The 27,191-nt window shown below is 49.0% G+C and overlaps 2 protein-coding genes across 5 annotated transcripts in view; one reads left to right on the top strand and one right to left on the bottom strand.

Annotated features, from left to right (window-relative positions):
* adcy8 (adenylate cyclase 8 (brain)) overlaps positions 1–20,880 on the bottom strand; it is a 28,196-nt gene extending 7,316 nt beyond the window's left edge. Inside the window, exons 1-8 of one of the 4 annotated variants that reach the window (XM_088310315.1) lie at positions 19,051–20,878; positions 6,128–6,277; positions 5,133–5,263; positions 4,470–4,581; positions 4,268–4,395; positions 4,011–4,169; positions 3,562–3,832; positions 1,305–1,502 (exon numbers count right to left, since the gene is read on the bottom strand). In XM_088310315.1, coding sequence (XP_088166441.1) covers positions 1,305–1,502; positions 3,562–3,832; positions 4,011–4,169; positions 4,268–4,395; positions 4,470–4,581; positions 5,133–5,263; positions 6,128–6,277; positions 19,051–19,965 — 2,064 coding nt within the window. In that variant the 5' untranslated portion in view covers positions 19,966–20,878. Of the gene's footprint in view, positions 1–1,304; positions 1,503–3,561; positions 3,833–4,010; positions 4,396–4,469; positions 4,582–5,132; positions 5,264–6,127; positions 6,278–19,050 lie in introns of all 4 variants that reach the window. The other 3 variants (XM_088310314.1, XM_088310313.1, XM_088310316.1) reach the window with 3 other exon arrangements.
* A 3,593-nt stretch (positions 20,881–24,473) lies between these two features.
* On the top strand, positions 24,474–26,012 carry LOC148326548 (uncharacterized). Its single transcript, XM_088311975.1, has 2 exons — positions 24,474–24,897; positions 25,099–26,012. The coding sequence occupies exons 1-2, from the start codon at positions 24,531–24,533 to the stop codon at positions 25,368–25,370; spliced, it is 639 nt and encodes a 212-aa protein (XP_088168101.1). The 5' UTR covers positions 24,474–24,530; the 3' UTR covers positions 25,371–26,012.
* Positions 26,013–27,191: the final 1,179 nt, after the last annotated feature.

Genomic DNA, 27,191 nt, shown 5'->3' with positions numbered 1-27,191 from the left:
GGAAGGAAAAGGAAGCGGCGGGACAAGAGGCGCAGATGTGCATTGCATTCAGACAACAAATTTTGTTGATGATCAATTGCAAAGTTGAGATGTCTAAACGCATAAAACGTGACTGAGGAAAATAAAGTAAAGGTCTGCTTTGCAATCAATGCGCTCTGTCACACTTTTTTTGCCATTTGATTTTTTTTTTCTCATGAGTAAACTGAAGGTGGCGCTGTCTTCTTGCACGGTGGAATAGAAATAATGAGGAAGATTTTATTGAGAAAAATCAAACTAAACATTCAAATGCATTTCAACATACTTCAAATTTTGTTCAAGTTGCACAAACGACCCGAAATAAGAATGGCAAGATTTGAGGCTCGCTCATCAAAATGATGTCGTTTTGCAAATTGTTTGGCATGACTTTGATACTTTTGAATGTTTACAGTCAATATTTGGCAATCAATGGACGATCACGTTTGAATTTAATACCAATTTTCATTTTCTGCCAATAATTTGGTAGTTTGGAGAATAAAACCAAATTGTTGCTTTTTATGAAACATGGTGCGGTTTGGATCGCGGGTGGATGAATATTGATTAAAAAGAGCTAAATTAGAGACCCTGACCAATCTCCCCTGGATGACTTTTAAATGGGTGTGGCATTAGAAGGCGGGGCCTGGCCTGGCCTGGTGAGTGACGTGGGAGCCAGCGAATGAAACGCCAGACGTTCTCCTTTCGGGAATTTTTCCTCCAACTTGGATGACAAAGAATCTAACACAAAAAAAAAAAAAAATGAACAAGCTTATTTTTATTTGTCATTGAGATTGTGACGAAACGTTCGAAACAATTATGCTACTCGGCTAACTATTACAAATGCGCGACCGAGTGCAAAACGAGGCTGCGTGCGAGCGGCGGGTCAATTCAGGTCGATTCGTGTCTCGAAATTCTTACAGTTCAATTTTGGACATTTGCGGACGTCGCTCAGGTGGCGCTCATCCCACTTTACGTGATGTCATCAAAGAAAACGGACGGACGGCAAAATAAAAAAGTTGAAAACAGAATTTGCTCGCATTTTTGCCTCGAATGTACTTGCGGAAACGTGGCCGCGTGTTTTGCGTGCCACTTGACGGACGCACACGTCGCCATCGGACGAAGGACGAGCGCGCGACGGCCGACATTTTGGGCCTTTAGTTTACTCATGATGGAACGGTTGCGTTGGGCTTCTTTTTGCAAGGTGGGGAGGACAAAGAACCAAAGAAGAAAAACGGGACAAAAGGAAAAGAAATGAGAAGAAGAAGTCGCGTGTCCAAGAGCCGACCAGCTACCTTTTGTTCCAGGCCGGCGTCTTTAAACATCAGCGAGAACGCTTTGATATGCTCTCTCCTCAACTTATCGCCACTCCGCAAGTCGATGGCGCTCTCTATTCGCTCGTTAATTTCCTCCGGACCGCAGTGGACATGCAAAGCTTGTGCGAGATGGTTTGGAAGCAGATTTATCGAATTTCTCGTTAGGGCGGCCAGAGTCTAGGGGGGGGGGGGAGGAAGCACATGCACATCAAATGAAACGGATGCTGCGACGGCACTCGCAGAGGCACAACACGGAAAAAAGAAGAAGAAAAAGACAGCAAAATGCAAGCTTTCGGCTCGCAGCTTGCCGGCGTCCTGTTTGTGCTCACACACACACACACTCAAAGGAAATGAAGACGACACAGCACGAAGGAACATGGCAAACGTAATCAACAGAAAGTCGTCGTGCCTTGAGATACAAGTTGAATTGCTTCTGTGACAAACTCTGATCTCAAAGCGTCTCTCCCGGTTTCAGCCATCGAACGCCACGAAAACAACAACAATCATGTGGACGTGTAGAAATCAAAGAGGAAGCTAACTGGCCATTAGCACGACGCTAACGAAGATGGCGAGTGGCTAAACGCTACGCTAGCACGTTCGTTGCATGTTGCTGCTTTGTACTTGTCAAGGGAGCTAAAGTGCCAAAAATCCAAAAAGGTGCGCAGTTCCATTTCAATTTTTCAAATACGGAATGTGAAATGACGAGCAAATGTCTTGACATGAAGCAGACGTGAAGAATAAACCACATTGCAGGATATTTGGTTCAAAACTCAGGACAGGACAGGACAGTCGTGGCATCAAATTTCCCAACTTGAAACTTTACGACTGCGCCCTCGAGGGCCGCCGTGCTGCCCGTTTTCCGTCTCTCCTTCCGATGAACTTTTCCGTTCAAGGTCAACGTCCCAAAAGTCGCAGCTCATTTCCTCTTTCTTTGCGTCGCATTAGCATTTAGCGCAGCGTCATGAAGCTAACCTTCACCGAAACCTTCAACTGGTCATGTGTGGCCAACGGAGCGCGTGCGTGCGTGTGTGTGTGCGCGTGCGTGTGGGCCACACAATGACGGCAACTGCACTCGGTGTCTTTTGTCTTCTTCTTCGAATGGAAGCGCATTTCGACAATCCAAAGTGTTCACGCAGAAACACCTCAAAAGGTTGTCACGTGCGCCAAAGCGCTAACATGAAAGATGCTTCAGAACGCTTGCGAAGATCCTTTCAAATGCACGCGCAGCTGCCGGCCGCCATTGTGAGCGAGCCGAAGAGGGGGGTGGGCACTTTTTCAAGATATACAAACGCAGGACATCCAATAGCGAGCGTTCACGCGCCGGTAAAGGAGCCGCAGCGGCCGCCTCGAGTGGTCGCACCAGACAAATTCACGGATGACTTCGGATGGCGTTTATTGAACGTCATCCCGTCGCTCAAATGAAACGCAATTATTTTGACTCTCAATGGCTTCTTCACAAGCCAACTTTTGTGTTTTGGCACACTCGAGTGTCTCTCTCTCTCTCTCTGTCAACTGGAAAAATTTGATTTCGTCCTTTTCGTGATTAAAAAAGATTGGCTTGTGTGCAACCCCACGGGAAGTATTTGAGTACTAATAAATCAACAAAAATATTCTAACACCGGGTACAGTGTGAATGCCAACAAGTGCCGTGCGTGTTCCCGCTTGGAAAAGTGGATGCACGCGTGCAAACAAGTCACAAAGTTGACAACTTCTAAAGTGGATTTGTGGCTTTAAACTCCGTTGGACAAAAAAGCTAAACATGGCGTAAATAAATTCATTGGCAAAGACCAAAATGAAATTTTTTCTCCAATTCTAGTTTTGGAAATGTCAAAAGCAATTTTTATTTATGACCTGAACGAAAATGTTATTTTGTTCGTTTTTGTTTCCCAAAACAACTTTGAGAGAACGCATAAGTACTGAATGTGTTGCACGTTTTTGGAGGTATTAAAAAAAAAAAGAGAAGATGTGGCTGGGAGGGAGTAGTTTGGTCGTCCTGCGTGAGCCGACTTTGACAATGAATGAATGGAAGAATGACATGAAAGGTGCACACACACACACACACACGCACAGCAGAAGCTCACCTCGTTGTCCTGGCGGCAAAAACACAAACGGGGACGCACAGGCACAACCATTCTCACACGCGTTACCACGGCAACAGCATCCTTCCGGCACAGGTGAGACCAAAAGAAAGCATGCCGACATTCCCCGCTGACGATCGGCGCGCGGGCGCGCTCACGTTCTGCTTGCCCACGATGTTGTCAAAGGGCAACTCGGGGCTCCAGGACGCCTCGTTGAAGGTGGCGGCGCTGGCGCGGCGGTCGACGGCGCCGGCCGCTTCCTTCATGATGTCCTCGGGGAGCGCCAGCAGGCTGTCGTCGGGCTGCTTGATGAGGTACGTCTCGATGTTGTGGCGGCGCAGGAAGTCGTTGCGGTCCTTGCCGTGGCCCGCCTCCACCTCGTAGTCGCCGTTCAAGCAGTCCAAGGCCGCTTTGGAGATGTGGATGCGCCTGCGGGGAAGGGGGCGGACATGCCGTCAGGTCGTCGCGAGCCCTGCCATCCGGCTTTTCAAGATCGAGCGGTCAAAACATCAACACGGCGGCACGCGAAGATAAGCGGCTACTGAGAAAGTCTCGCGATAACCAAGAAAAAGCAGGCGAGCGAGCGCGCGGCACGCGGCGCCCTCACCCCGGGATGCCGCCGGACTCGAGCTTGTTGGCGATGTCGACGTCCCACGACCACACGTCGAACTGCCACTTCCTGAGGCCCAGCACGCCGCACAGCACCGAGCCCGAGTGGATCCCGATGCGCATGTCGATGTCGTGTTTGGTGCGCGAGCGCACGTATCTGACAACACCACACAAACACACAAGTGCGCATTGCCAACGCACAAGACGGCGTTTTTGTTTGTCACTTTGCTTTTCCATTGCCATGGGAGCGGTCACCTGATGGTTTTGATCATGCTGAGGCCCATCTCCACGCAGCAGTGGGCGTGGTCCTGCCGCGGCTCGGGAAGGCCCGACACGCAGTAGTAGCAGTCTCCCAGGATCTTGATGCGCAGGCAGTGATGCTCCTGCAAGCAGAACGGCGCCGGCTCAGCCTCGCCGCACGCCACACGCCACATGCACGCCGCACGCGCGCACTCACGTGGGCCAGGCGGTCGAAGCGCGCAAAGAGTTCGTTCAACATCCGCACCAGCTCCTGAGCCGACAGCGTCGTGGAAAGATTTGTGAAGCCTTTTACGTCTGCGAAAAGAATGCTGGATAAAACACGGAAACGTCACTTTTGGCTCCTCCCTCGGGACGCAATCTTGACTTTTCCACCACGGCGCACCGTTCGTTAAGGGCCCACATCGCCGGCCCGGAGACGGAAACCGAATGGCGACCCGAGTCTCTTGGAGACGAACCGCGACGGATTGGAAGCTTTGATTTTTGTCAGAGTGTCCAAAAAGGTGGCCGTGTCTCCGCCAGTTCTGCGAGACTCGCCAGAGAGACGGCAGCGGCCCGCGCGACACCAATCTTGTCCACGACTCGGGACGGAGACGCGCGACTCGGCGGCGCCATCTGCTCAACGACGCTTGAGCCGTTGACGTCTCGCCGAGTTCTGGGCCTCCTCTTCTGGAGATTGAGGCGACGGAGCCGACATCGCCGAGATGGCGCCGCGCGACATCAAGAAACCGAGACCGAACGAGGCGGCGACATCTCCGTGGCGACTTCCAAGCTATTTGGTCTCGGCGCGAGCGAAATTTCGCTTTCTCCGACGTCTCCGCCGGCGAGATGAGCCCTTGGTTTTGTTCTCACGCCGTCTGACCTGACATTCTCGTAGCGATGGATGTAGATCCGATGGAACTGATGTTGGAGGTGCTCGTCCTCCACGTTGCTCATGTCGTTGATCATTTCCAGAACCACAAAGCGAGGGAGGACGGACAGAACCAAACGCTCCTGCGGACGCATGGCCGCTTTTAGTCAAGACACAAAACATTTGCACGTGTTGAGAAGTTGCAAAGAGTACAAAAGTTGCGTTTATGGCCGGACCGGACCGGGGTCTGGATCGGAACTGGATTTGAACTTTTAGTGAACTTGCCGACTAAATGGCGGTCGAGTAGCTCCGTGTGAAAATTCAAGTTCAACGTTGGGTCTGGATCAGAACCGCTTACGACGGATCTGAACTTTTTACAAGCAAACTGAATGTCCATCAGTCTTTTTTTAAATGGAACCGGATCGAGAGGCGAGCGACGATAACGAAGACAACGAAGGACAGACTTTGCGGACCGACGCAATGACTTTCATCTCTGCTCCACACGCACGCGCCCTAAATGCTGCTCTGTGATTGGCTCTGAATTGAGCCACGCCCCCTCTTTCCATTTCAGCCGTGGCTGAGCTTCACACGCCCGAGGCTTCCAGGAAAGAAGATTGGAGAAAAGCTTTCTGCGGCCACTTGTCCGCGTAAACAAACGCCGCTCCCTCCGTGCGTGCGCGCGTGCACGTGCAGATCGATGCGGCGTCCATGTTTGTCTCCCGTCGGCAGGCTCATTAGTGGCTCAGTGGCAAACATGGCGTGCGGTCAACACAAATCCATCAACGTCGACTCACGTCGCCTCGCTTTTATGGGAGGGAAGCTTGACGCTCCACGTTTGGAGATGAACAAAAAACTATTTGAAGAGGAAGAACAATGTTGATTAAAAAAACAAAACCAAAAAAAAACCTGTCCCCGCTGTGCTCGGGTGAAAGGCGGACTCGACCCGGGCAGGAAATCATTTTGGTCTGCCGAAGACCCGCGCCGGCGGAACTTTTGGAGGAGCCGACCTGTCTCTGGTTCTCCGTCTCCAGACGCAGCCTGGCTTCGATGCAGCGTCGCGTTTCCAAGAAGGCCTGACGCTGGGCCCGGTCCGACAAGTAGCTGATGAAGATCCCGGCCGTGTTCATACACAAGAACAGAACCGTCTGAGCCGCCACCTGCAACGCAGCAGCAACAAACTCGCTTAGCATGGTGAGCATGGTTTTGGTCCAGCGAGCGGCCGCGCGTCGGCCGTCGCGCTCGCCGGTCAGAACCGACCCGTCGACCGGGAAGACGTCAAGAAAAAAAAAAAGATGCCATCTTCCGCTCACGCGCTCGCCGTCCGCTCATTGGCCAAACGCTCGCTCGCTCTTTATCCACGCCACGGCAAGCCGTGCTGCGGACGCGACCGAGCCAATGGCGTCGGGTCCGCTTGACCATCGCAGCAAGAACCGTAAAGTGATTCTATTGGGACACGATTTTGTGGGTCAGGAATTTTTTTTGTCCTTTGTTCTTCACATGAATCGTGACGCGGTTCTTGCCGAGAACAACCGAGTGGCGTGGTCGATTCGGTCGTACAAACGTCACGAGACTTTAGCGGCGGAAAGCAAACGGCGCTTTGTCTTTTCTGCGGCCGAGCAAATGTCAAATGTTTGCTTTTACTTGACCGAAAAGCATTTCAAGTCTTTGGCTTGTTTGTTCAACACGTTGGATGCGACGGCCAGCAGGTCACATGACACACAACCGCCGCCGTCGCTCCACTGCTTCGGGGCACAGATGATGTAACACAATGCAAACAGCCACTGGAACAAACACACACACACACACACACACGCACCGTCTCAGGGGTAATTAGCATGGTGGACAAGTGTGGGCAGGACTTTCTTTACTTTTCATCCCAAAGGTCGTCCAAGACGCTCATGCTGGCCCACAAGAGGCATTTGGCTGTGATACACACGCACGCACGCACGCACACACACGCCACCTGCCAAATGACTAAATAATCTGAAATGCAGACGTTCGTTTAGCCACATGCTGAATGTCATCACGGTCAAACGTCGGAGTCGTGTCATACCGCGGCAACCGAAAAGTTTGGCATTGCCGCAGCGCGACGAAAAAAAAAAATAAAAAAATCACCCGAGTCGAGCACAACATTTCTTTTAGGGAAGCCACGCAAACATTTCCAGTCGACATAAAATTCTGCAGTAGCGTCGTCAAAGCATTCCTGATTATTAGCACCTTCTAGTGGTGGGAAGTTGATACTGCGGCTTTGGGCACCGTTTTGCACTTCCCGACGCAGGCCGCCATCCGATGACTCGATTGCACGATTCCCACAGCCGGGCACTTGACCCTTTTTTGCCGGGCAGTCTCGCCCGCTCGCATCCATCTAGCTCACGTATGTTTTCCACCGGCCCGCCTTCCATCTTCGCCGCGCGGAATGTGTCACGGAACTCTCAAGGAGTCAAAAAGGTGTCCGAACGCCAACGACAACTGACGTCAGCGATCGCAACGCACGCCGCAGCTCGGACGTGGAGTCGCTATTTCCAAACTGTAAGCCGGTCTACTCATCACACGAGTTCTCGTACGTGCTCGCCGATGTTTGCATCCCACCGCGAGCTAATGCAAACGCAACTCTACAACTAGCCCCAAAAAAAAAGAAACATCACAAAAAGAAGCTATGCAGAAAGAATGGGGGAAAAAAATGGTCTCACTTCTGTGTGGAATGGACTGAAATCAGTTTCAAGTGACCAGACCACAAATGAAACAATTTGTTTGGCTTGCGCACGAGTTTTAAGACAAACTGCACGCGACTTTGCCGCAGTGACGTCCGAAATTTTATTTCTTTCCTTAGTCGACAACAAAAAGGTCATTTCTTTTGCAAGTTTGCCATCACGTGGCGCCAACCGGCGAAAAAGAAGAAGACGAGCCAGTCGGAGCAGGTCGGCGAGCTTTGGGCTGTGGGCGCCCACCGTGGACAAGCAAAGCCAAGCGAGTCTTTCTTTCACGCTTGCGCGCCGTGTGGGAGGGAGGAGAGGAAGGTTTTGCCGCTGCGCCACGTGCACGCGCATACGCAGCCATGACGGCGTGCCACTCTGTGTGATTGCCAAAGCGCTCCCAGGACACCATCAGCACTGATTTAATTTCTTGGCTGCGGCCCTCGAGGTCCGGGGCCCCAGGGGAAACCCCCCCCAGCCCGCATCGCCCCCCCCACCCCTCCCACAAAAGACGCAAATTGAAAAGCACACAAGCTGGAAGACGGCGAACGCCACCCAGGTGGATGTTTTTAACGAGGACTCATGAGGAGCAAGAACATGTTGCACGGAAAACAAGTTCGCAATAGACACGACGATCGCGTGTGGCGCGCACGTGCGCGCCACACGCGCACGTGTTTCAAGTAAGCGCATGAATGCAAGTCCTCCATTTCTTGCGCTGTTCCAGCGGATTGTTTTTTTCTCACAGCAATCATTTGGGGCCATTTTGACTTTTTTCAATGCCGATGTCAATTCTGATCTTTGGCAGATGACAGATGAATCGTCTGATTCAGTTGGAAAACGTGATGAGCAAAAATGGCTTTTTGGCCCCAGAAGGAAAAAATTCCGGGCGCCGATCAAAGTTGTGCAGCGGTCGCTTGATGTGACGAGCTCACCGTTCCAATCAGGTCACACCAAGAAAAGTTGGATTGCGCAATCACTTGGACAACACAAATGAAATCAATACGCATTTGATTGGATTGATTGATGAGCTCCAAGATGGCGCAACTGCCGCTCAGATGCAAGAGAGACAAAAACATTGGAAGTCAAGCCGATTAAATTTCAAAATGACATTTTTTAGGAACACACCAAGAACAAAATAAGCGGCAGAATCCAAAACAGATAAAAGGCGAGTAACGATGTTGCTCTCAGACGGGAAAAGACAAACGTGCACAAGCGTGCCGGCGGAGAACCTCGACGCGACACGACTTTTGCTAAATATCCGCACGTTGTCTCAAAGGTCGCTAAAACGTCATTAAAAAGTTCAAAAATTGTTGCGGCGCCGATAAAATATTTGCAGCGTTGGAAGCGCTTCTCGAAACGGAATCAAGTTCAAATCCTCCAAATGAAGAAAGAGTGACGTTTTTTTTTTTTTGTGTGACATCAAAACAAATTCCATTTTGCCGATGCGCTTTCGTGATAGATGCTAGCATCAAGCTAGCAAACTTGTTGAAATGCAACATTTTGCCGTCAGTCAAGCACAAAGAATTCCCCCCAATTGTTCTTTTGACAGGTTGCAATCTTCAATCTTAATTCTTCTGACGTCATTTCACTTTTTTTTTTTTTCTTGTAAAATGACTTGACGACATTTTTGGATCATCCGTCAGGCTCGAACCCGTTCAACATATTTCCGCTCGGCACATCGGGTCCCGTTCTCTTTCTCGGTGTCCGTTTTGATGAAAGATCATCAGGATCATCCGAGCTGACCCGGAGCACATCGCCATGGCAACAACACGCACGACTCCCCCGACGCGAGCGCCGCTGTCACGCATATCCGAGCAGCAATCCTCACGTCGTCTTCAAAGTGGGACACTTTGAAAGGCGACGTGACTCAGCCTCACGTGAGCGATGCTAAGCGTTTGTTTCGGAGCCGCCGGCGCGTCAGCCGAAGATCCGCTCGGCAGGAGAGGAACGCGTCTGCCGAGGAACGATGCAAACGCGAGATATTTTGGACAATTCCATCAGCGATTGTTATCTCGTGGGCCGAAAAGTCGCAATGTAGTTGCTCGTCGCCATGTTTGGAATTTCCTTCCGTGCTCATGACGAGCTTCCAATTTTTTTGTCGCGGAAGCGGAAACGATTCATCGAATACGATCGCCCGTAAACATTTTTGTAGCGTGAATGATTTTTGAACACACAACGGTCAGAACAAACCAAAGCGATCGTTTTGTTGTTTTGTTTTTTTCATCCAGAGGCCTCGATGCTTGTTGACGTCAAATCAAGTTCAGGAAAAAAAAAAGAAAATTCTTTGGAAAAAAAAAAAAACCCAAAACAAATCATCGTCACTTTCTAAAACAAAATGAAACCAGCTAATTACTCTGAAAATGTTTTTTTGTTTTGCTTTTTCGGAATTATCATTCTGAGCTTTCGCCATTTCAAATGTATTTATTTGGATTTCACGACAGCGGCTGGACAAACCAAACTTGTTTGACAATTCTACTTTATTGAACAATACTTTTGACTTTGCACTTGACAAGTACAGCATGATTATCATGATTGTGACTTTTGTTGTCATGTAATACCTAACCTAGCAGCTAGAGGGAGCTATTTGCAGCACGGCAAAGGAGAAGGGAGGCAATGTGCCATCTTTTCTTTTTCTTCTTCTTCCATGCGAGGATTTGAGCAGCTTAGCCGACCCCGCTTGGATCGGCCGATGTCGCTTGTTGACCTTTGACCGGCTTAGGCGCTAAGCCGAGTCGCACTCCACATCGCAAAGATGGCCGCCAGCGACACTTTGATCTCGCGCAAACGCAATTTACTCTCGGCAGATTCCAGCCAGTCAAACGGCAAAAAACATTTATGACAGCGAGGCGAGAAGTGGCACGACGATATTTCGCAATCCTATCGGAGATTGCGATTGGTCCAAAGCTTAGAGAGGGAGGAGTCCTCCCATGTTCTGCGAGTTTCGTAGGTTGGTCTCATTTGTTTGCGGCCCACGTAAGTTTCGGCTCATGAGAGGTGAAAGCGTCTTGAGGCGGACGCGGCCAACGCTCGACGTGCGGCGCATTTGGTGCTTCTCGTTTTCGTGTGCAAACGTTGCCGGGAGCGGCTGGCAGAGTGACACCTCCCGCTGGCGGCACCCGTCTTTGCAGCAAAGAGGGGGCGTGGCCGGCCGCTTGGCACGCCGGCCCAGATTTGCCTTCCGACGGATAAGACGCGACGGAACACGTGAAATCGGCCGCCCCACACACACGCACACACCCCCACACACACACACACACACACCCCCACGAGCGCTCGCTGATGCGGGAGGATTATTTTTTTCAATCATTTGGACGGAAAAAAAAAAAAAAACGCAGCACGTCTGCCTCACAAGTTCGACGTTCGGGTTCGAAACTGGAGTGAGGTTTTGTCCTTTCCTGCTACATCGAAAAAAACGTTGGAGCATCTCGGCTTACTCAAAAGAGCAACTGTCAGCTTGACATTTTGCCCCCCCGCCCCATCATCAAAATATTTCAATATCACGTTAGAACAAAGTTTTACATTTCAACTTTGACATTTGTCAAAACAAGAAGCGCAACGCTGCGGTGGTGCCTTGAGATGCAAGTGTCATTGTTTGCACAATCTCACTCACATCTCAAATCGTCTCGCCCCGTTGAAATGAAAGGAAACGCCAACGATCCGTTCCGTCCCTTCGAAAAAAAATAAAGAAATAAAAATAAACAGCTCCATCTAACTTTTTACTTTATAAAAACACCCAACACCCAAACAAAATCAAATGCCACGAATGAAATCCTTTTTGGGACGTTCGGTCACAATTGGTGAGAAAATTGCTCATTTCATTAGAGGAAAATGTTTTGCTTCACAAGCATGAGTTGCTAGCTAATGGCTAATGCTAATTGCTTGTTAGCATTCATTTGAACGAATTTTCGTATCTTTGAACACAATTCAATGAAAAAGTTCCGACACTCGCCAGCTTCTTGAAGGAGTTTCCCCATTTTGCGTTAGCATTAAGCTAACGAGGTCACGTGGTTGTTTTAAAAAAGAATTTTCCGTTTCGCTTTGGAGTCAAGTTCAGCTCGGCAAAAAAACCCCCAAAAAAAACAAACAAACTGGCTTCCGAGCGCCAGTTGGAGGTTGGAGCGTCAACGTGGCGCCTCGTTCGTCACGACGACCAGCTCGCCGGAATGGGTGACGGTAGCTGACCGGTCGCCCGATATGCCGCCTGACAGATTTTGTGGGCCCAACATTTAAAAAAAAAAAAAATAATAATATTTCTCCCAATAGTTTAGTCCGCATGTTTTTGTTTTTTTTCGTGGCCGTGCCAGCATCTAATGGTCGCCCCCCCGCCCCACTTGACCTATTCCACCAGGACGCTTGTAAACACGCTAGCCGGCGGCGAGCTGCGAGGATCCCCGAGGAGTCGGCAGCTGGCGGCAGAAGAGCAATCATGTGAAATGTAGTCACCGACGCCCGACGTCCCCGAAGACCGAGCGGCGCCAGTCGGACGCGGGAATAGAAAAGCGGCAGACGCGCTAATGGACTCCATTCGCCGCCTTTTAGTGGCTTTTGGGGAGCCCCGACAGGGAAGACATTTTCTCAAGGACAATACCAAATGGAAATAGAATTAACGTATCGACTGCCAGCCGTTTTGGAGCGAGCGTTATCTTTGAATGGCAAAATTATCCTGGCGCTACTGTGAAGCACGTCGTGCGTTCCGCTCACTCGCTGCGCGGCTCCTGTTCAACCTCAGCGGCTTTTTTTTTTTTAACAGGGTTTGGCCGTCCACGCCGCGAGCGGCATCTTTTCACACACTTGACTGCAAGGCGTGTTCTGCTTCCATCATACGTGTTCGAGTGGCAGGCGGCAAAACTTTTTCCCGCAGAATTGATGCCACACGATGACTTTTGCCACTTGAACTCTTCAAGTCCAAATCTGTGCTGATCTCAATTCAAAGCCACGCCGCCATCTGCCGGTCTCCGTTTGTCATTCCAGTTACACGGAAAGGTTGAATTTGATCGCGACCCGTTGAAAAGTGTACGTGACAAACATTTTCGGCGGCGGCAGGAAACGATTGTGACGTCGCAATGAAAAAAAAATTCAAATGGGAGCGAGACAAAGATCCGCGATCCACGATGAGCTCTCACACGCACTTGTGAGGTGAACGACTTTGAAGAGGCGCGTTTCAGCGCGAAACCACAGAAGGGCGGGCGGCCTCTTAACCCGCAAAATTCAAATCCTCGCACAAGTGAAAGGTTTGCGCAGGCACGAGGAAACGTGCGCTCCTCAAATGAAGTCAAAGTCAAAAGTGGAAAGACTGAAACGCTTCGCTATAAAAATCTGAAATGCAACGTTTGCGGCCGACGGCCCCGCCTCCTCGCGTGCGGTCCAACACAGCACAGATGCTCGCCTTCGTCGGGCGGCGACCTGCTGTTTTTCCACATTTCAAAGGGATAAGCGTAATCCCGCCCATAATCTCATTAAACGCTGACCCGGACGGGCGCTCTGAATAGATTACCTCTGGGAGTGAAATCACGCTCAATGTGGAGGATAAACACAAATGGGACGCACCTCGGAAGCCTCAAAGCGCCGTCGTTTGTTGGCAGGCGCGCCGCGGCCAGCAGGGGGCGCCACGCAAGAAAGAGTCTTGGTCAGCTTCTTGCTTGCCACGTTCACGCTCGCATTTGCACGCTGAAGCGCAAAAAACATTTGCGGAGTACAAGTTCCCTCGTTACTTTGGGCAGACGCCGTCACAAAAGTCATCAGAAGGCCAACGCTAAATTGGAAAAACAAAAAGGGATTTTTGGGTTTGTTTTGTTTGGTCACAACGTGCGGGCAGAGCGACGTGTTGCGCAACGACGTTTGCTATTTGGGGTAGGAAGCCAAAACGTTCCTCGCGCTCTTCAAAGACGATTTGGGCAAAGTCCGCAAATTCCCGAAATGTCGAGAGAAGGCGACGGACAGCAGACAAACGGGCTCCAGGTTGCGCACGCGAGTAACTTGAGACGCACGTCATCGATCGGCGCGCCAAAAGCAGCCGCAACAAAATCGTTCAGAAACAAACGAGGCAGCGGCCGAACAAAGTCGACATCGCGGCGCACAAAAACATCTTCAAGTATCGTGACGTCGGCGGTCCCCAACCGCCGGTCCGCGGGCCACTTTGGACCGGCCGCACAGATGAAAGATAAAAAAAATCTCGCCGTTCTTTTGGTGGACTAATTATTTGAGGTCCGGCGTCACCGACTCTTATCCGACTCTTGATCGTCTCGGTCGCAAGACGCCAATATTAAAAGCCACGAGCCAGCAAAATAAGGACAAAGTTCGCCGTGCACAAGATGCGACGAGCGCCACCCCGTCGGCGGTCCGCAAGACTTGCGTCAACCGCTCCGGAAAAAAGTTGCCGACCAATGAACGTTGAAAGGCGGCCGCCAACTTTTCGAGTGGATTGCGGCCAAAGTTTGGAATTGCGCTTGCGTTTGCTCACACCCGGTTGCGGACATTTTGCGGGAGGCGGCGGGCGTCGCAAGCGAGCCGTGCCCTCCTTCGCCGCTTGCTCGTCACGCCGCGCCACCTTGCAACCTTCGAGACGCAATCCGAAGGTCTCGGCCCGTGACCGCTCGGCCTCATTAAAATGGCGGCGGGGAGTCGAAGATCCGCATTTGAGTCAGACAAAAAATGCTCAATGAAAAGTGTTGCGCAATAACGCCCAGCCTTGAAGCCATTTTTGCGATCCACTCGAGTTCGTGTCGTCTGGTTTTTTTTCACGATTCCAAACAAGTCAACTTGCAAAACAAGAAATAAATAATGTGAGAAGGAATTAATCACCTTTTGAAAAAAAAAACTGGGAATATTTCTCCGCTGTGGACTCGTGAAGCTCTTTTGATGAAAAAGGATGGGAACATTTTTTGGGACAAATGAGCCATTTGGTCTTGACATTTTGTTTTGGAACTTTTAACATTGTTGAAGCTCACTTGCAAACAGACAAAAAGAAACGATTTGGACATTTGTGCTGTGATGCGAGAACTGACATTTTTGTCAACGTTAGCGTCGTCCTTCCCACTTCTTTATGGCCTTCAAAATCCGTCGGCTGTTTTTGTCCTCAAAGACAACTCCGGAAGGTGAAACGCCCTTAAAATGGCCGCCCACTTTAAATCAAAATGTCTTTGTGGGCGTGGCTTCTTGAGACGTTTTGGTGGGTCTCCTCGAGATGGACCAAATGTCAGCTCGCTAAAACACGCGGGCATCCGTTCTCCGAAGGGCTCAAGTTTCAAAATCTCACAAGTGAAAAAAACAGCAAATATTTGGAAAAAAAGGGTTTTCACTTCGTTTTGTTTTGGGGTTTTTTTATGCTTTGACGCAAACAAGAAAACTTGAATAACTATTTGGAATCCGCATTAGCAACAATTCATCAACAGAATTAGGGAATATTGAAGGTCGGATGGATTATTTCGCTGCGTGTCCTGATTGTGGTGAATCCTAAAAGCTTTTTTTTTTTTCTCCCAGCAGACATTTTGGGAGGTCACGGCACGGATGCTAAAAGCTTCATGAAACATTTAGCGCGGTTGAGTGCACGTCGGCGAGCAGACGCGTCGTCACGGAGGCCGAGGTGGATTCCTCGCGAGCGATCGTTGCGGAATGACGCGTCGATATCAGCACGCCTCGCGACAGGAACACCAGCGCTTTTGTGCAAGCGGCTATAAATAGTTTGAAGGACACGCACGCACGCTTGGCGAGATGGCCCCAAAAATCGAATCGAATTTTTTTTTTTTTTTTTTGAACGCTTCAATTATACAAACATGAATGGCAATGATATTATTTCAAGTCAAGTTTTGATTTTTTGGGTCACATTCTAGAGTTTTCTTCTTTGTCAAAAAAGAAATTTCCCCCCCCCCAGCATAAAATTTCACAGAAATAATCAAAATGGTCTCGTTTGCTTTAAAGAAACGGAATTCCTTGACGAAACGGCGCTCCAGTTTTTCAGGAAAACTGCAACCGAGCATAATTTGAAGAATTGATTCATCTGCCGATGGTTGAGTCCATTCATTGATCGATCAGATTCATGAGGAAAAAAAACCTTGGCGTGGGCCTCGTGCTATTTGCAATGTGAAACAATAACGGACCGCCGGCGTGATCGCATTTGAGATTTAGTTCTCAAAGTCCTCGGCCCAAATTCTTCATTTGACAACAGAAAATCGGCAAAAATTGTTTTCCAAATGAAAACCATTTCTGGAATGACAGAAAAAGAAGCACTTTTCCTGTTGAGACGCTGAAATCACTTTGGCCAATTTTAAGACAAACAATATTTCGGAACCTTTAATTGATCGATTGATTTGATCATCGGTTAATTGTTGAACGTTTCGTTTTCACAGTAGCATGTCAAATGTGCAGGATCGCCCCCTATCTTCGCTTTTTGTTCAACTTTGAAAAAAAAAAAAATACTTTTGGATTCTAGTCGGCAATGCTAATGAATGAGTTCAATAGCTGGCAGGCCCCGCCTCTTAAAGGCGCATGCATTTACGCGCTGGATTCATGTTGACATTTTCTGCTTGCAATTTGTTGTTTTCGTGTTCAAAATGGAAGTGTGACAGTCGACAGAGGCTGAGGGGAGGGGGAGGGGAGCCCACTGTGCATTTTTCATGAGGCATCAATGTGGGTGTGTGTGTGTGTGAGGGGGGGGGGGGTCACGAGGGGCTCGCAGCTCATTGTGCACCCCACAAAGTCATTTTGCCAGCAACGCCACGGCACTTCTTTTATGCATCCCCGCCCGATTCTTTGCGATGCTCGCCTGATGTAACCCTCACTTGCCCCCCCCCCCCCGCCCCTCTTTTCCCTCCTCCCTCTTTCGTCATTTTCCCCTTTTATCTCGCCGCCGCAGCCGTCGCTTCAGGTAAGCCGAGTTTGACCTTGAAAAAAGGAAGCTGCGGCGGCTAATCGACGGCCGCGTAGCTCGGGATTTGTGTGGAGATGTGCGTGCGTGTGTCAGAGCGATATACGCCGCTATTGACTTCATAATGGCTTCCGTTTCACACAAAAGCCCTCCAAGCCATCGTGCGCACACACGCACGCTCCCCCAGTCAACAAAGCCACAAAAAGTGTCAACCGTGCCGCTACATCGGCGAGTTTTCAAGCCGCCGCTCTTCATGGCATTTTTCAAGTTGGAATTTAAATTTGCACATCTTCGCCGCAGTTCCACATTGGGCCACAACAAGCCAGGTGGCAGCACTGAGCTCAAGTGGCTGACGAGCAGCAGAGAATAACGGCGGCAACCGTTTGAGGTTTTCCGATGACCTTAGCAGCTATGCTAACTCCAATTAGCCCCTCAATGACAAACAAACAAAGCTCAGCGACGTCCTGTACCCTAAAAACTTCAAAAGTCAACGCCAAATGTTTCATTTTCTTTTGTTGTTTTCTCTCACTTTTACTGTAAATGTCAAAATGTGACTAATAAAAAAACAAAAAAAAAACATGAAGCACGCATGCTTGGCCTCTTATTTGGGACTGAGAGACGCGTCATCTTTTTTTTTTCAGTTTCTCAAAGGGATGTTCCACAATATTTCTTGACCGCAAGAACAATTAAGAAGACTTGAACAAAAGATTAAGTGCGTTTTAATGACCTTAAATGAAACTAAAACGAGGTCGACATTTTCATTTTCACAATAAATTGGAAGGGGGGGGCACTCTATATTTGACTCAATGAATGCGCACGTTTGTGCTTGTGACAATTGATGACAAAGTTGAAATGAAGCCAACGCCAAAAGAAAAAAAAAAGATCAGATGATGATGAAGGTGGTGGGGGTGCTTCAAAATCACCATATGACACACACACACGCACACATCTAACACAAGGAAGACTCGAGTGTTTGTCTTCACGTCCGCGCAACCTCAGTGCGAGAGAGCGACTGAACAAGTCTGTCTTATCTGACCCTTGACCTCTGCGAGCATCCACTCACGTCAGTATTCACCTTTGGAGTCAAGAAAAACACGTTGACTTCATTTTGCGCTGCTCACTTGACAGTCATCAACCGCGAATGACACATCCCGTGGAGACAGACACTGGACTGGTCGCCAGACCAAAGATGCCAGGACAAACGGAAAGACACAACGGACTAGACCTGCACGAGACCTGCGAGGCGGGCGTCCATCACGCTAATGCTAATCAAGAGGCTAATTGTATGAGCGGTCGCAATTTGCTGACGTGATTGGTCGCAGCGTTCCTTTGCCCGCGCTGACAACCACAAGTGGCCAGCAGGAGGCGCTGTTTGGACGTGGAGGCACACAAAAAAAAAAAACGAATTGAGCAAGTTCAGGAGTGACGTCACCAAAGACACAAGAAGAAAGTGAGGCAAAAGAAAGAGTGAAACAAACATTTGGGGAGGCAAGAAAGAAATGAAAGAATCCAAAACCAGAAAGAAAAGCCACAAAAGGAGCAAATGAGTGAAGGCAGGAATGGAGGTCATGAAAGGATGAAGAAATGGAGAAAAGAATGATGAATGAAATGAATTCGTAAATGAACGGATGAAGAAATGCTGTCATGAAGGGAAGAAAACAGGTCCAGTAATGAACGGATGAATGAAAATTAAATGAGCGGATGAAAGAAGGAAGGAAGTGAAGACATGAAAGGACTGAAGATGAATGAACAAAGTGAAATGATGACAAAGCAATGGCGTGATAGTAAGTAAGGTTAAGGCATGAATAAATGAACCAAGGTTATGAAAGAATGAATTAATGGCAGAATGAATGAAGAGGGTGAGAAATAAGCAGTGAAAGGATGAAGGAATGGAATAAAAGGACAAATGAAAGTGTGCAAATGGAGTTAGGTAATGAAGGGATGAAAGATTGAGAGGAGTGAATAAATGAAAGGAAATAATTGCAGGATGAACACATGAGATGATGGAACTCTCAAGGAGATTTGAGTAAATCATGAAGGTGTGAACATGCAAAGAGGGAGAATGAAAGGATGAAAAATGAAATTATGAAGGAAAAGCAACAAGAGGATGAGGAACAAAGTGACAAGATGAACTGATGAAATGGGGGCGAAAAAAATGATACAGTGGATTAAATGCCATGAACGGATGAAGGAGTGAAGCAATGAGAGGATGAAAGAGCAAAGTTTAGTGAAATGATGAAAGGATGGAGAGGAAATGTTAGGAAATGAAATGATGAAGTTGTTGAGGTCATGGGTAATATCGTGAACAAATGAAAAGGAAGCAATCGAGACATAAGCAATGAAAGACAGCGATAGCGGCGGCGGATGCACCCACCTGGTTGTCGGTGAGCGGCGGCGCATCTTGGGACAGCAGCAGCCTGACGAGCAGGTGCAGGGCGGATGCGAAGAGTCCGGCCAGGATGGCCCAAGCCAGCGGCAGCGGCAGCATGCCGTAGGTGGCGAAGAGCGCGAAGAGCACGTAGCCCACGCCGTCGCCCAGCAGGCCGTAGCCCAGACCGGCGGCCAGGATCTGCGTGGCCATGGCCACCCATGTGACGGCGCCGCTGTACTGCAGGTAGCCGTGCGACGTAGCGTCCTTGCGCACGGCCACCAGGGCGCACACCACCACCTCGACGCCGGCGAAGAAGCCCAGCAGCCCGCCCTTGACCGGGTCCACGGGCGTCGAGGCCAAGGCCAGGTGCAGCGCGAGCAGCGTCAGCTTGGTCACCACGTCCAGAATGTTCATGACCACCAGCGACTTGCGCCGCTGGCCCAGGAAGTAGCGCTGGTACAGGCGCTCCAGATCGCGAGACTTGAAGGCGTTGCGCAGCGTGGGGAAGATCACGCCGCGGTACGTGTAGCCCCAGTTGAGGAAGAAGTCCGAGTTGGTGGGCGCGCAGTCGATCTGCAGGAAGCCCAAGTCGCTGCTGGCCCGCTCGGGGAACACCTTGGTGCCGCCGTTGTTGTGCAGCCGCTCGGCGCCGGGACCGGGGCCGGTACCGGGGCCGGGGCCGGGGCCGGAGCCGGGACCGCCCACCGACGTCCGGCCATCCGACTGCTTGCGCGTGTCCGGCCGCTCGGGCTCGCCCCCGCCGCTACCCTGCTCGTGGATGAAGCGCTGCTCGGTGATGTGGCGCACCGCGTTCTGCCACAGCAATCGCTTGCCGCCGCCGCTGCTGCTGCTCGGCGTCCGGTTGAAGGTGTACAGCTCCTCGCTGGCGCTCGAACAGCGAACCTCGGACAGCTCCATGCCAGTTACCTGAGCGCCTCGGCGGGGAACACGTCCTGGTGTGCGCGTAGAACCGTGGGCGCGGGGCTGGGGGGCTGCTGCTGCTGCTGCGGGTGCGGGTGGCGGGCGCGGCGCGAGGCGGCTGCGGCGTCGCGGGGGGAGCTCGTCGTCATCATCCTCATCCGCACCACCATCCTCGTCCTCGTCGTCGTCGTCGTCACGCGAGGAGACGGCTCAGAAATCCGCGCAAAAGCGAGAAACGTGGATTAGGCGCGCGGATTAGCTCCGCGCGCGCGCGCGCTGCTGTGAAAACGCGCAGCTGGAGTCTCGGTCAAAACATCCCCAACCTTCCTTGACGTTCTTCTTCTTTTTCTTTTGGATTTGTTGGCGTCTTCACAGCTCCACGCACGCCACTCGACGGCGAGTGCGCGCAAAGCCCTCCTTCCTCTTCCTCCTCCTCCTCTTCGTCGGTCCACGCGGCGGACGCAACACCTGCTTGCTGGCGTGGGGGGGAGGATCCACGCAGCGCGACCCCCTTTTTTTTTTTGCTTCCGCCAAAGGAGGACAAAAACACACCTCCTTCCTCCTTTTCTTCCTCGCTTCTCTTGTGAGGTTGGCGTGTGACGTCATAGTCGATTCTGTACACGTGGTTTGTTTTCTCACCCGTGTTCTGGTTTGATTGACAGTTCAAATAGCACAAAAAAAGAGAACACGTGCGTCAAATGACCTTCATGACTTGCTGCTTGACCTTGAGGACCAGTTTGGCATTTTCCTTCGTCTTCTTTTTTAGTGTGGACATCCAGAGAAATCTCATCTCATTGCGATTGCAGAGTGATTCCGATTCGTCAAAAACATTCATCAGTTGAGAAAATTCACGGACAAATATGTCATATGTGTTTGTCAAATGCAAATACTGTCGTTTTCTTCTGAACAAAACATGTGAAATGATTATGGGTCGCTCAAAATATACGTCACAAACTCCCGACACCCGCAAAGCCCCGCCCCCAAAGAGAACAAATGTTTGTGCAGAACGATGTCAAACGAAATGTGACGTCGACAGCAGTCACGTGTCGCAGCCAAAACGACATGAAGCATTTCTTTGGCAAATTGTGAACTGGAATAATTATTTTGACGTCATCATGACATCAAATTCCTTCAATTGGTGTTGAATTGACGTCAGATGCCCATTTAGGATATTTTTTGGGAGGGGGGGCTGCAGTGTGTTAAATTTAAGTCGGGCTGACATTTGGACTAGAAAGTCAACTTCAACCAACAATTTATTTGTCAAATATTCAATGATTTAAAAAATACCAGATTTTTTTGTGAATACGCACAGCTAGAGAAAAATGCACTTTAAATTTCCATTTATTTTAGTGGGTTCGGACGGCTCCTTTTTTTAGTGTGCACGTAGTAGTCATTTGGACAATCGATTCTACATTTCGGGTCTCCTTCGTCACCAGAACAAAAACCTGGCGCCCTTTTTTTCTCTCCTGAGCGAAGGAAGCGGGCAAAATGGGGCCAAGGCTTGTCAGCGATGAGACAAGCAGCGATTATATTCTCGTAAACCTTGAGGAGCTAGGAGACCCCCCCCCCCTCTCTGACTCACGCATGCCCGCCGGCGTCAGGGAGGAAAGTTGCCTCATTGCTATTCCGTCTATTTTTATTCGCCTTCTTTTGGTCTGCGCCGCTTTTGTGCTGCTGCTGCCGCGGAGACGTTGACAAATGCCCCCCCCCTTCCCCCCCAAAGCGTCGCTTTGATCGGTTGCAAGTAGGCCATTAGATCAGACGGCCTGCATGCGTCAGGTGAGCCTCACGCACGCGCGCGCCACTTCCTCAAACGTCACAAAGTGCAGCGCTCCAAATGAGGGGTCCATTGGCCACTTTATTTCCTTCTCCATTCTTCCTTTCCTACCTCCTTGCTTGCTTCCATCCTTCCTTCCTGCCCTCTTTCCTCCTTCCTTCCCTTCATGCATCTATCCTCTTTCATTGCTTGCCTCCTGTTTTTCTTTTCTCATTCCTTCTTTTCACCTCCCTTCTTTCTTTCCTTGCCTCCTTCCTTCCTTGCGACCTTCCTTCTCTTGGTTCTTCTTTGCTTGCTTATGTCCCTTTCTCCTTTCCTTCATGTCTATGCTTTCTCTCTTGATTTCCATCTTCCTTGCCACTTTTCTTCCCCTTTTTTTCATTCCGTCCTCCCGGCACCTTCGCCTCTTCATCTTCATCCTTTGCTTGACTATCGCTCGCACGCGAGCCTGCTGCGCTGCACTCAAAAGCAGCAATCCAAATAACAAGATGATGAAGTTTGTGTTGTTGTTGGCACTGGCGTGCAATGGCGAGCGCGTGCACTCGCTGTCCATCGGCAGCTTCCCGCGCTCAAGGTCGTCCCGGCAAAAGTTGTCAAAGCGCGACAGCTGAGCTGAAGGCAAGCGCGATGATTTACCGCCGCTTTGTTTGTTCCAGATGTCCTGATGTGGCCTCACGCGCACGCGCGCACGCGCGCGCACACGCACACGCCAACACACAGGTGTCTCGCGCCACTCCCGTTTTGTCTCTTTGCATTGCAAAGATCACATGCAAAGCAACACATTTTCTTTTGGGTGATTTTTAACTGACAATAAAACAATTGCATGCACATTTATTTACACGCGTTGTGTGACTTCAACTCGACACACACGCAACCCAGAATTGACATTGTTTCACTTCCACGCTAACGCTAGCTTGAGCGTGTGTCCGTGTGTGTTCAAATCTTTATTCAAATGAACATGTTTGAGTGTGTGTGTACGTGTGTGAGAGCAGCGACGTGGTTTGGTCTCGTGGTGACCAATTTCACGGCGCCGCAAAAGTTTTCCAATGATCTTCGGAGCTTCTTCGCCTGAAGCGCTGGAAGCTGTTCGCGATACGGCGTGAGAGCAGCGACGTGGTTTGGTCTCGTGGTGACCAATTTCACGGCGCCGCAAAAGTTTTCCAATGATCTTCGGAGCTTCTTCGCCTGAAGCGCTGGAAGCTGTTCGCGATACGGCGGCGGTTGCGTTGGGTTTTTGCGACGCGACGCCACCGCTCACAAAACTGTCCAAAGCGACACGCCGGCGCCGCCGATGACTCACTCTGCGGCTTTTGTGCCGGCACGCGAAGACGCTCGGGACGAGGAAGACCACCGATGGGCGAGCGCTCGTTCGATCTTTGTCCTCTCGACGTGCACGTGAAGCCGAGCGACTCGACTGTGTAACACGCAGCGGCGGCTTGTTGCGCAACACGTGAGCGGAACAAGAAGACTGCTTTTGATTGCAACGCTGTCGCGTGAGTCAGCAACTTCACACACTGCGATCGAGTATTAAAGGAGTGAAACGTAACCTTGTGTAACACGTCTACTCCATTTAACGTGCAGATTTTTTGGGAATTTATAAAACACTTTTAAAAAAATGTCAAAACATCAATAAGATGTCATGTTACGGACGGACAACAACAAGTCAATCAGCGATCCGTTCTCGTCACCTCGATCATTAGCATGTCGCGCGACATCACGTAGCGTCACAACCATGAGACAAAAAAGGACGACGACGACGACGACGTCGCGTCCTCAGGCCACGTTCAAATGTCACCGGGTACATTAACGACGTCGCGGGGGTGCCTGATTACGTCGTCGCGGTCGATCCGCTCGCAGTGCCGAGGCTTGCCATGCAACCGTTTTAGGCGCTTAGTTTCTTTTGTAAGGAAAGGAAAGGTCATCACAACAGCTTGTACAAAGAAAAAAAACAACAACACACATGCTAATTGCTAACATTAGCATAGCAAAGATCAGGGACAGCAAGCTTTTTATTTTTTATTTACAAATAAGATCTTGATAAAATGAAAGGAAGATAAAAAGCGAACATTAAAGCAGGTTAAGCGATGAAGATTTTGCAAAACTATAAAATGAAGAACATGATGAGCCAAACCAGGAAGTGTAGCGCCAGCTGCTGGTAAGGAGGACTTCCTTGATGTACAATTTTTAAATTTTTTTTATGTTTTTGTTCAACAACTTTCAAAGCACACTTGTTGTCTGAGTTAGCATGTTAGCCAAAAGCTTCTTCGCGTAATCCATAAACACAAGTTGGTTTTTTTCAGGCTCATTCATTGTAATTGAAAACTTCCAATGAAAACATGAGAAAGAATTGAAAAGTCCAGTGTGCTCGCAACAACGTTAATTGCTGGCTTGTGAATTACGTCACTAATCCTGACAAAAAACATTTGAAAAAACAGGAAACAATTGAGACGAGGATGCTGCGGAAAAGCTTTTAGCACAATTAGCCAAAGTGAGGATGATGATGAGGAAGACGGTGAGACGGATGAATGAAAAGGTCAGTACACACACAATGATTGAAAACTTCTTGAAACAAAATGTCAGGACAAAGGATTGGTCGGCAGTTAAAACCACAACATAAATGGAAAAACAAGGAAATGGTTGCCGCGTATACATCGTATCGAGAGAGAGAGAGAGAGAGAGAGAGAGAGAGAGAGAGAGAGAGAGAGAGGGAGAGAGAGGGAGAGAGAGAGAGAGAGAGCGGGAGAGAGAGAGAGATTCCCCAATCCAGGAAGAATTCCAGAGTGGAATGATTGAATGTTGGCGTCCGCTCAGTCTGTCCCATGAAAAACGGGCAAATGTGAGCCCAATCAACCATCTGTGCCGACGTCGCGAAAAGCGCATGGACGTCCACGCGCCAGACGCGTGTCGGAATGCGCCGCAACATGACATCACGCACGTCTGGAAAAAGAAGAGGAAGACGAGGGATGAAAGGGGGAGGAGCAAGAGAAAGAGGAGGAACGTGAAGGGCATGAAGATGAGGAGGAGAAGAACGAAGGAGGATGAGGAAGATGAAAAAGAGGAAGAAGGTGAGGATGAAGATGAGCGCGTTTTGGGCGAAGAACAACAAGCCCAATGGATTGAAGTGTTGAACAGATGCCAAAAGGTCACCAAAGGTCAGCATTTCCGGAGTGGAATGTTTTTTCCAGCTTTAACGAGCCTTTCATCCGCTCATCTGCAACAATCCAGATTGTTTTGTTTCTTTTACTTTTTGAAACGTCGACGTCATTCGTTTTGAAAACTGCCGGCACAAAAACGACATTTTGACATTTTGCGCAATCCTGCCGCTATCTCTGAAATCCTCCATTTTTTTTCAGGAAGGTTGGAGCGTGCACACTGCGTCATCGTCAAAGAGCGCAAGAGGCTTTGGATTGCGCAATCATTTGACCAAATAACAATTCCACATGGGAAGTGCGTTTGTGACCAAATATGGAGCACCGGAGGCGATCTAGTCTTTGTCCTCTGCCAAGAGCTGAGCCATCGTGAGCAAACTCAAGGTCGGCCTTCTTCCACAATGAGCATTTGGTCGACGCAAAGCGTGACAAATCAACTCAGCCACGTTCCGCCGGTGGACGTCACAAATGATTAAAACATTCAAAGTGCTGAGTCAGCAATGAATCTCATTTCATGCAAATGAGACCACCCAATCCAGTAAAAAACAAGGAACAATATAGAATATAAAAAGAAAGTCTTTTTCTCAGGTTGGGACAACAGCGGTCAAGATTGAGCAATTTGATGGAATTCATTGGATGCCACGTTTCCGTTATTTGTCATGATGAGTACCATGAATGAAATTCAATGAAACCAAAACAATTGACAATTTTTTGCAAAGTAAAAAAAATGACAAAAAAAAAATAGTTTTCAAACGTTGGCCGCGGTTATGAAAAGAGATGATAATTGACGCGCGAGCTCACTGCCTTGAACTCGAGTGACGCAAACACTTTCCATTCTAAAGAATGACGGATGATTTAGTTTTGAAGTGAAAAAAGAAAAAAAGTCTAATCTGTTAGCGGTGCTTGCATACAGCCACGACGTAAGAAGCTTACGTATCATCTGTCCACTTTTCGGAAGTTATGGGGATCATCAGATTTAAAAAAAAAAAAAAAAAGTGGGATTGAGTTCAACTCGTTGTCGCCGATCTGATCGCAAGAGCTTCTTAAATAACCAGCTCATGAATATTCATAAGCTCACTCTGGGAGGACCACCCAACGCTGGCTTGTTGTAAAGTCATTTTGCTTTTTTTGCCTCCTTTTATTATTATTATTGCTGAATTTTGTTCTTTTAAATAAATCTTTAGTACAGTAGACAAATGTAAAGGCCAGCTAATTACGGGAAATGTTGAATAATTTACTCTCTTGGTCCATGTATAGTTGAAAGATTGGAACAGGCAAGAAAATCTCAATTAAAAAAAAAAAAAATCTATATTTCCAATAAAAGATACAAAGTCGTAATGCAATCGATATTTCTTTGCAATTGAAGAAGTTACAGAAGAGCGTTCCAAACACATCGAATGTCACGCCAATTCTGGCGGCAAAGTGCTAACGAAGTGAACCGCAAATAGAAAGTGGAGCGCGAACACTTTAGCATGTTAGTGCGTGGCTTGCTAGGCTAACCTCGAAGCGTGACACCCGTCTGAGCTTCCGTGTTGTTGAGGTGTCAACGAACATTCCACACGAGAGTCGGGGGAGGGAAGAGGGCATCTCCAATCGAAAGCAAATCCGATTGGTTGACTTCACGTTTCTCGATAACATCTGGGCCAACGTTGCAAATTGACACCATGAGGACAATTGTCGGCCATTTTTTTTCACTGTGAATGTATGAAGTACGACAAAATTTGTATTGCGACGTGAATTGCAAAAATCTGAAAATAACTTCAACCCATGAAAAAAATAGGCACCATCAAAGTTATTTTTGTAAACTGTCAAAGTAAATTAATTACCGATCAATTCATAGCCAAAAATATTGACCAATTCAAAGACAAGGGTGACATTTTTGGACTCCCTAAATGACCCAAAAACATTTCAATTATCTTTAGCACTCAAAAAACAAAACATTGTAATGCATAAGATTGATCGATTGAAATAAGAGGGGACCTAAAACAAAACCCTGTGGCACACCTTTAAGGTCTCTTGCAGAGGTCATTTGGAAACCAAGCAACTTGATCTCTGACTGGTGCAATGTCATTTTTCAAATCTCAAAACATCAACGGTGGCGCGCGTGACTTGATGAAATGAGCGGTCCGCTGTTTGGGCTCGAGTGCCACGTGACGCATCTGGAAGCACGTCCGACGTCACGCCGGAAAAATTTCTTTCTTTCCATTTTCGCAGAGGCGTCGACTCGAGGGCGTCGTCCCGCAGCCCGCCCGGTGGCGAACGGCGGGAGACTCGGATCGGTCGCCTTGGCGCCGCTC

The sequence above is a fragment of the Idiotropiscis lumnitzeri genome, chromosome 12 (assembly GCF_059441095.1).
Source record: "Idiotropiscis lumnitzeri isolate Australia: NSW breed Sydney's pygmy pipehorse chromosome 12, RoL_Ilum_1.0, whole genome shotgun sequence".
In the NCBI taxonomy this organism is placed as follows: Eukaryota; Metazoa; Chordata; class Actinopteri; order Syngnathiformes; family Syngnathidae; genus Idiotropiscis; species Idiotropiscis lumnitzeri.
Note: the sequence above shows the minus strand (reverse complement) of the source record. Positions and strands in the feature narration are given on the sequence as shown.